Source organism: Tripterygium wilfordii, chromosome 6, assembly GCF_013401445.1.
Source record: "Tripterygium wilfordii isolate XIE 37 chromosome 6, ASM1340144v1, whole genome shotgun sequence".
NCBI classification, from domain to species: Eukaryota; Viridiplantae; Streptophyta; class Magnoliopsida; order Celastrales; family Celastraceae; genus Tripterygium; species Tripterygium wilfordii.
Genome location: NC_052237.1, coordinates 10,110,457 through 10,120,088, shown reverse-complemented (window position 1 = coordinate 10,120,088; position 9,632 = coordinate 10,110,457). Strand labels below are relative to the sequence as shown.

At 33.4% G+C, this 9,632-nt stretch overlaps 1 protein-coding gene across 1 annotated transcript; it reads left to right on the top strand.

Annotated features, from left to right (window-relative positions):
• Window positions 1-5,780: 5,780 nt before the first annotated feature.
• Window positions 5,781-7,903, top strand: LOC120001014 (MYB-like transcription factor EOBII). Its single transcript, XM_038849228.1, has 3 exons — window positions 5,781-5,965; window positions 6,081-6,210; window positions 7,442-7,903. The coding sequence occupies exons 1-3, from the start codon at window positions 5,830-5,832 to the stop codon at window positions 7,806-7,808; spliced, it is 633 nt and encodes a 210-aa protein (XP_038705156.1). The 5' UTR covers window positions 5,781-5,829; the 3' UTR covers window positions 7,809-7,903.
• Window positions 7,904-9,632: the final 1,729 nt, after the last annotated feature.

Below are 9,632 nucleotides of genomic sequence, written 5' to 3'. Positions count from 1 at the left end.
GATATTGTTTGTCAGTCATCTTTGAGCAGAAGTGGCTCTTTGGGAATTCGTTTTTGTTGATTGAAAAAGTCGTTTTTCAGTACCCCTCTTTCGAAGAGGAAGTGGCTCATTAGGAATTTGATTTTGTTGATTAGAAAAATGTTTCTCCGTCCTTACTTCTTACATCCATCGAAGGGGAACTGGCTGTTCGGGTATTCGATTTGTTTACTTGGCCTAGCAGTAAAATTATCTTCAAGAATTAGGCTTTAGTCATGGGAAAGTTTTGATGAAAAACAGTTTATGGTCATGGATGGTTTTGTGAGTGAATAGCAGGAGCAGGTTCCAACTAATTAGCCTGTCCGAGCAGATGTGACTATTTGGGAACTAGTTTCAGACTTCAGTGCATCGCTCTAATAGCATTGAGGGTAATGACTCTTAAGTGCTTCAATTGGTGGCCGTTAAATTAAACACCGATGCCTTGCGGAACTTGTGTAGTATGAATTTAGTTTTGTACCCTTGGCGCATATTGCTGCTGCTATTTCTCTCCAGTTTGCAATTTATGTTATCTTCTCACCAGTCTCTTAAAACTTCATGCGATGAAAATATCTTAGAACACATTATGCAGTAGCGTTTTAAGGTTGTTCCTTTCCATTTATTAAGACAGTGATGAGGAGAGCCTGAACTTTTACTTCTATACAGTTGCTGCTGATGGTGAAAATTGGAACAGCAATCGACATGCAGGGTAGCTGTCGTGTTTATTCTGTTTTGCAGCCAGTGCCATAGCTGAGTCACTTCTGGTGCAAACTTCGACTCGTGGACCCAAAATTTCCCTGGAAAAATAAGGCAACTGCTGTTGTCTCTGCTACGGCTGCAACCTTTGAAGAGTAAACAGAGGTTAGCTCTTAACTTGGGACCAGCACCCCATCGTTACAAGAGCGAATCCGTCTCTACGTACGCATCTAATCCACACATACCAAAATCCGTCCTATCACCCAAGCTACTCCACGGGGTCGATGGTAGGTCACAACTAGGTCAGCCCTTGCTCCTTAATCCCAACAAGCTTAATCAACACGATAATTAATCAACCACTCCCAGAAGAAGTGACATCCAATGCATTTAATCAAGTGCTTCGTCAACCAGTGTAATCATCAGAACTCTCCACCACAAAAAAAGTTATCATCAGAAGCGTTCTTCCATGTGATTACTTTTTGTGATATGCATAACTCAATAATTAAGTCAAAACTTGCTGGAGAAAGGCCAAGAGTACCAAATCATGGAACCCTATAATTAATTATCCCTTAAAAGGGAATTTTCAGGACATTAGTGTGATCAATTTCACATTACTAAGAAGCAAACATCAATTAATTCATAATGGGGTTGTCTTGGTACTCTTTGTGTAGTTGAAGACAGCCTAAGAAGAAAAAAAAAATTAGCCACAAAATTATATGTGGTTGATATTACTTTGCCTTGAATCTTCTTTAGAAGCTTGGAGTTATCAATAAGTAGTTGTGATCACATGCTAATGCTGTCTTGGACCCCCCCCTTAACCCTGTTGAAAGTGGAAAGAACTTGTCAACTTATAGTTTCCCCTCAAACTTTTCTCTAATTCAGAAATAAAGCAAAATTTGTTTCTTGCTTAGGCAATTCATCAAGGACCCTCTAGCCTATTTGGACTGTAGTGACTACAAAATGTTAGTTCAATGTCTATAATTAACATTTCAATAATTCAATTTTTCGCATAAAATTATAATACATATATTTATAGGACTGCTCACATGCGAATGTCCGTAACTTTATATATTATGAGCGTCTGTTATTTCTGTGAACCAATAGAGTTCTCATCCATTTACTTTTGAGTACATACAAAAAGCATAAGTCTGCACGTGAGAACTCGCGTAAAATGATTATTAGATTGCAAGTAGCAGTATGAAAGGCTACACTGATTTTTATGGCTTAACATGGGTTTACCAAGATTGGGAATGTAATTAATACAACTTTTGAATAAAGTGTCCAATTTTGTACCCTAATTAGTGGATGAGAAATTAAGGAAGAAAATTTTAATAAGATTAATGAGTGGTTATTACTTACTTGTATGATTGGATTCTGTTAGGAATTAGTCATTTTTAGATGAGATTGATTAGGGTTTTTAAGTCTAAACCAAGGATAATGGGTCCAATAGAAGCCATTTTGTCTTTTATTGTCCTTGTATTACTAGATTTTTGTGTGGATCACAAGTACACCCCAAGCCTAACTTCAACAATATACTTAATAATATATCCAATCACATGACTTACATTCCAAAACTAAACATTTTGTTTATCACTATTTTTGCTATAAAATCCACTTTAGTTTGTCGTTGTGCGTATTTTAATAAGACTTGATGACAACCATGAAAAAGAAAAAGAAGGTTTTACATTGCTAAAAGAGAATGATAATTAACACAACCCACTGAATCGATCCTAAGGGCATCACCAAGGGAATATTTGCGCAAATAGAGTTTTTTTTTTAAAAAATGTTGTGGAACCTCTCAAAGCAAGATCCTTTGGACTCATCCCGGCGGAGTAAACTCTTGGGCCCGTGCAAGCGTGCACCGCATCTTCAAAAATTTTTCTACACGAGATCATGGTAGTCCCCTGACATTTTACCAGGAGATTTGGTCCGAAAGTGTTGGTGAGAGATTTTGAAAGTAGGATCGATGGGTTTCATTGAATGCCATGAACTAACTCGGCCAATCCTTTGGGATTTTACACAAATAGAGTTGACCTACCAAAAGCAAGTTGCTTATGAATTTCAAATTAAAGCCTTCTTATCAATCTTGTCCCAATCAGCTCAACTCATACCAGTTGGAACAACACCTTCTAGGGGCAACTCCAAATCCCTAGTATTCAAGTAATCCGTGATTTGCATTCTCCAATAATGAAAATCAGTTTCATCAAACTCATCTTCACCCTTAGCACTATCTCCACCCATTACTCCCACTACAATAAAGATCACAACAAGTCAAGAACATTGAACAAAATAACCTCACTTTGATACCACTTTTATTGAGAGTTTAACCCTCTCTCATATTACATTCAGCATGAATAATAGAGATAAGAACTAACCTCAATGTCAGATAATCTAAGACACCCAAATCACAAGCAAACAATCAAGTAAGAATAAAGATAAAAGAGACACAAAGATTTATAATGGTTCACCGATCAATTTGATCTAACAGGCTACGTCCACTTTGTTGTTAGGCTCACTATATCACGAATCAAGAGTACAAACGCCAAGCACTCTCTCTCACAAGGTTTGATGCACTCTCTCTAACCCTTTTTGGAGGAATAAAAAAATTAGAATTAACTTACAACCCTAAACAACTATTTAAATCGTCTAGACGCATATTTAACACGTCCGGTCGGCAAGTACTTAAAACTTGATTTTTCAGCATACCCGTTCGGATGTCCATATTACCTACTCGGATGGATCTTCAAGATTCCTCGAGTAAGGGTCTTCCACCACTTCCATGCACCAGGCCCATCCGAACGGCTATAACCCTCGTCCGAACGGCAACACTAGAACGTCACATATAAGATATTAGCAACATAATTGGCCTCCACACTTAACAAGTTCTAGGTAACTTTGAGTAGGGTAGGACTCAAGGATTTTAGATGAGTGGGGGAAAATTTTTATCATAATAAATTAATGATAAAAATTAAAATATAAAAGTTATACTTAAATATTTATCTTGTCGCGAAAATAAAAAACGATAGTTGATGAAATAAGTATCATCTATGTATACTTATTATACTTAAATTGTATTTTTATTTTTAAAAGAATATCGAAACATACGTGCTAATGTATGAGAAATGATCTTGTATATAAGATATTAATCAAAAGTGTGAATATGAAATCGAATAATTGCAATAATTTACAATAAAAGTGGGGGTCACGCATTTACTGTGAGACCCGCAGCATCTATGGTTGAAAAATAAATTCACATTTTTGGTTCACATATGAGAATTATTATATATATATATAATGTTATATAAACAATAAATATTTCTTAAAATACATGTATTTGCCCCCTTAATCTTAATTTTTTTAATAATATATATATATATATATAATATTTATAATGTGATACAAACCAAATGTTTTCCCTTTCAACCTAAGTTTCTCTTGTAGTACAAATCTGAGGATGAGGAGGCAATCACCATCTCCTCAATACACTTTTTATAGTATGTCATTTTAGTTTTATGTTGATTTTGTTACCAGTTTGTATATCTAGTCTACAATCTATGTTCTGTTCAATAAAGAATATGCAAGGTTTTTTCATCACAGTGTTTCTGATGAAGATGAAATCTGGTTCTTCTCATTCATTTGTCATGGATTCTTCACAACACCGGTTCTGCTGGTTTGTTCCAGCAACACATATACGGTGAACAGTTATCGGACTCCTATATTTAGTGGAGATATGTCTTTCTTGATGAAAGAGAAGACAAGAATCTTGATCCAATCCATGTGTGTTGTTTTTGTTTTCTATTTTGTTTTGTTTGTTCGGTGTTTGTTCTTTGGCTTCATAATTCCTTTACTATGATTTGTAAATTCCGAGGCTGTTAACGTGGTGTTAGGTGTAACGTTTGCTATTATGAAATAAAGTGCTGGGTTTAAACCTTTTCAAAACAAACATACGTTTTTCTAAGTACATGCATTTATACTCACTAACCCCTTAAATTTTTGAATTTTTTTTACACATTATATATATCGTGTATATTACCAAATATACTTATATTTTTCTAATAACTATATAATATTTATGGTTAATATATAAATTATAATTATTAATTGATACACACTTATTTAAGAGGACAAATATTAATTGATACACACTCATAGTCTCATACATGATGATATATGATTTTTATTCAATAAAAGATGGTCTAACATAACTTAAATGATTATTTTTTGGTTATCTTGAACATTTATATTTTAATTTGTGACGTGTAATTTAATAACTACATAGATATTTTCTTATTCCCGGTCACTTTTCATGAAATAGCCCTTAAAAAAATTTCATGTGCATTGCCCCAAAGTCTCGTCAACCTTTGATCCCCTCCTATAAATTTCTGACTACCACTATGCAAAAACCTCCTTGTTGAGTGCAAATGTACGTGTTCATTATAATATGGACAATATTAGAAACTCCCAAAAGTTCCCTAAATCTATGTGACATTGAAATAGTCATTGATTAGAATTACACATATAGAGTTCGCTTCAAATCCAACACTCCACGTTAAATGAGGGTATTTTGAGAATCTCAAAGATTATCTTTATGATATATACTGGCTCTCCATCCCAATTTGACTGTCATACTTTGAAAATCCAACTTTTAAAGGAGACATGATTTAATGCAATTCAACTACATAAAATAACCAAATTATTCCAAATTTACCCTTATTTATGGTGATACTTATTTTCCCTTGAAACAAGGATAATTAAAGTAACAAGGGTACTTTTGAAAAACAACAACAAAAAGTGTTAATTAATGAATACAATATTAAAGTGTATAGCTACTTGGTTAGTGTATATGACTTGGACAAAATTGAAATAAAGATGTGTGGTCACGCATAACATCAATATGCACTAGACCTGTTGATCATACATGCATGCCATGAAAATTCTATTGAAAATAATTAGGTAAAAAGAGGTATTTAATATTATTATGGATTAATTAATACCTTAATTAGACTCCATAAACTATCTTAAAACCCTCTATAAAACCAAGAGCTAACCTCATTATTTTCATTGTACAGCTCTCCACCCTCTCTCTTATTCTTCTTCTTTTCACTTTCTCTCTCTAAAAAGATGGATAAGAACCCATGCAACTCTCAAGATGCAGAAGTGAGAAAGGGACCATGGACCATGGAAGAAGACTTGATTCTTATTAACTACATAGCTGACCATGGTGACGGTGTTTGGAACTCTCTGGCTAAAGCTGCTGGTACTTCATTTATTTATTATTCTTTTTAATCTAAATTAATTAATTAAACCCTAGTAGTCAAGTTATTTAATAATCATATATATTAATTAATTTTATACGTACCTGTTCTTATTAGGGCTTAAACGTACCGGAAAAAGTTGCCGGCTCCGGTGGCTGAACTATTTACGCCCTGATGTGAGGAGAGGAAATATTACTCCGGAGGAACAACTCTTGATCATGGAACTTCATGCCAAGTGGGGGAACAGGTAAGCTATTTCCTTCCTCTTCTTTTAAGAAATTATAAAGTTGTTTTGATTACATATTGATCTCTCAGGCACAATAGAGTGTTGATTTTCTTGTTCTCTGAAGCAAAATTTTCTTGAGTATGAACTTGCTATAGATATACAAAGAGAGATATATAGAGAGAGCACCATGAAGAACTCATGCTCAATTGTACAAATCTTAATTAGGTGCACATGGGATTTTCTGTTCTTGAAATTTCATGTCTAGAAAAATCTACATGATTTGATTTCTTTTTTTCTTTTTTTTGTGAATTTTCTATTGTTTGTAGCTCCAATTTGTTGTATGTTGCAATTTTGCATGTGGAACAAACAATCCTCCATACCAATAAACCATGAAAATTCAAGACCAAATTTTCAGAAAAAAGAGAAGAAATAAATAATTATATATCCAATAACAACAATTGGGGTTGATGTTTGAATAATTAATTTTAATTGGTCTTGATTTCCATCGAGAGATTGAAGACCACGCAAGTTCTCTTCATGTATGGGGTAGACCTTAATTCATGGTAAATTTTGTTACCCTCATATATATATATATATATATATATATATATAAAAGTTCGTACAAAAGCCATAAAGGTATGATGAGTTTTGTTTTGTTTTCTAGTGAAGTACATCACAAAGTCTTGGGATTAAATTCTATGTCTTAATTTTTCTCGTGTTTTTTTGTTTGAAGTGGCATATACGTCGTATAGTACTTTGTCCGAGGTAGAAAGCTTCAACTTCTTTTATTTTCATAAAAAAAAAAAATCACTTCTCCTAGTATATATATATATCACATTCACAGCCTGCTTTGGAAGCTATATATATATATATGTTAATTAGTCACGTTGTGAAATACAAATCCAAACAAAATTGGTAATAGAAGTTTCCATTTTTAGTTGAACCAATTCCATCGGTCACAATTGAAAGTGTTTTATTTTTATTATTATTTTTTATAAAAACGACATATTCCATCTTGTTTTGGCTCTTTGTGGGACAACTTGATGACTTTTTTTTTTTTGTTTTGATATGTCATATAAATGATTACTCATCCACTTTTGTTTTAGTAACCGAGAATGATAACATACAATTTTATTTTTTGAACATTTGATATGAGTCTAAAACTCGAATAGTAAGACCCATGCGCACATATGATGACTCATTCACTCAAAAAAATTAATCACCTAAATTTTTCACCACTAATTTGATACAGGTGGTCGAAGATTGCAAAACATCTACCGGGAAGGACAGATAATGAAATAAAGAATTACTGGAGGACTAGAATCCAGAAACACATCAAGCAAGCTGCTGATCAGAATTTTCAAGGAGGAGTAAAAGCAATGGAGATGATGAATAATATTAATCCTCATGAACATCAAGCTGCAAGCACAAGCCAAGTAGATAGTACCATGGAGACCTACTCTCCACCATATGATCATGATCATGTGGTGGAGGCTTTTCATCATGGGACTAATACTACTACTGCCTTGCATTATCACCATCATCATGACTCCAATGTTAATGAAAACTACTGGAGCATGGAGGATCTCTGGTCAATGCAGTTACTTAATTGTGATTAAATAGTACTTATATTTAATCTGGATTAATATTGTTATTTAGGTTTGTTTATATTTTGGCCTAAAATAAACTAAATATATAAAGTTAATTTCATGTAGATTATATATATAGATATATCTCTGTCTACTTATTTAACTAGGTAGAAATTGGGTTATGTATAATTAGCTTTAAATTTATATATAAATTATCATGTTGAGGAACACAACTTGAATTGAATGATATTGTGTATGTGTGTGATGAAAATTGGTGCCAACAACTCCTCAACCGAGGTGGTTAAGATATATTCTCGAATTAGATGATATCCAAGTTCGAGCCCCCACTCCCGTTTACCTTAAAAGTGTCGAAAATTGGATGGTAAAAAAAGCTAATAGTGGTAATATATACATACATGAGCATCAATCCTTGATTTCCTTCCAATTATTGCTTTGGTTTTCTTGATGATTACAATAAAAGAAATGCTGATTACATAGCACTAACTATATGTGGGAGTTTTTAACTCTTATTACGGCTCCATTGACCATGGAAAATTAAACGACTAAGACATTATTAATTTAGGGTTTCATAGAAGTTTACCTTTTGGAACGTAACTTTCATTTGATACACCAAACTAAAAAAAAACAGAGACTAAAAGAAAAGTTTTTTTTCTTTGCTTCTTTTATTTAATGTTGGTATAATATTGCACAAGAAGACAAGCATGTAATAGTAGTAGTCGATGCAATAATTAATTATCACTCCTTATTTGATAATAATCCATGGATTACCAAACTCGACCAATAGAAATTCGACACATAGAAAGGCAACAATAGCTATTCTTGGCTTGTTTCACATTGGATTTTCTATTTACTATCCAAAAATGTGCAATGGCCATGCAAAATTGAACCCCGACGTGAGCCTAACTCTTGCATTGGCCTTATGGAAGTTTTCACATGCAACATTAATTAATAAAACCTTTAATTATCACAATAAATTCAAACACATATATACATATATGTATATGTATCCCACCACTTGTAACATGTCATCACATGTAGATTTATCTCCACCCCATCTTAACAACACCACCATCATCATCATAAGTTAGTAGGGGTTTTTCTCTTTTTTGTTTTACATCGATAGTGTTGATATTTTTGTAGAGAAACACAAGTTAGGTATTGTGAGGTCATTGGATGGAGTTACCATTAATGGTTTACCAACTCTTATTTTTAGGAACTCAAAGTCTTATTCAAAAGAATAGTGTGAGAGAGAATTATTTTCCTTCTCCATTTAAAATTAAGATAATATAGGATGTCGATTATGGGCTTTCAATGGCAGCCAAGTCACACAAACATGCGCGCGCGAAGATCAATTAAATTCATAGCCGCACAATTATTTAGTCACGTGTTTTGTGTGTGATATATCATAACTTGAAATGAAGCACGAGGGATATAGTAGTCGCGTGAAAGATAAGGAAAGAACACGTGATGGGTCGGCCATGAATCCACACATAAACGTGGAAATATCTTCTTCAACTAGCTAGTGTGTTTTCTCATGCCCTATCAAATTATATATATATATATATATATATATATATATATATATATATATGAAAATTCTCAAGTGAGGGATCCCTCACTTTATTTAAAATAAGGGATCCATCTAACACCATTCATTATGTGTAAGTGTGGTCCCCACACTTGATGGAGCCCACGCATGAATGGTGTATGAATGGTGTTAGATGGATCCCGCACTTTAAATAAAGTGTGGGATCCCGCACTTGAGAATCCCTCTATATTTATATATATATATATAATATCAAACTCCCAAGATATTCGCAGATACCCTAGTAG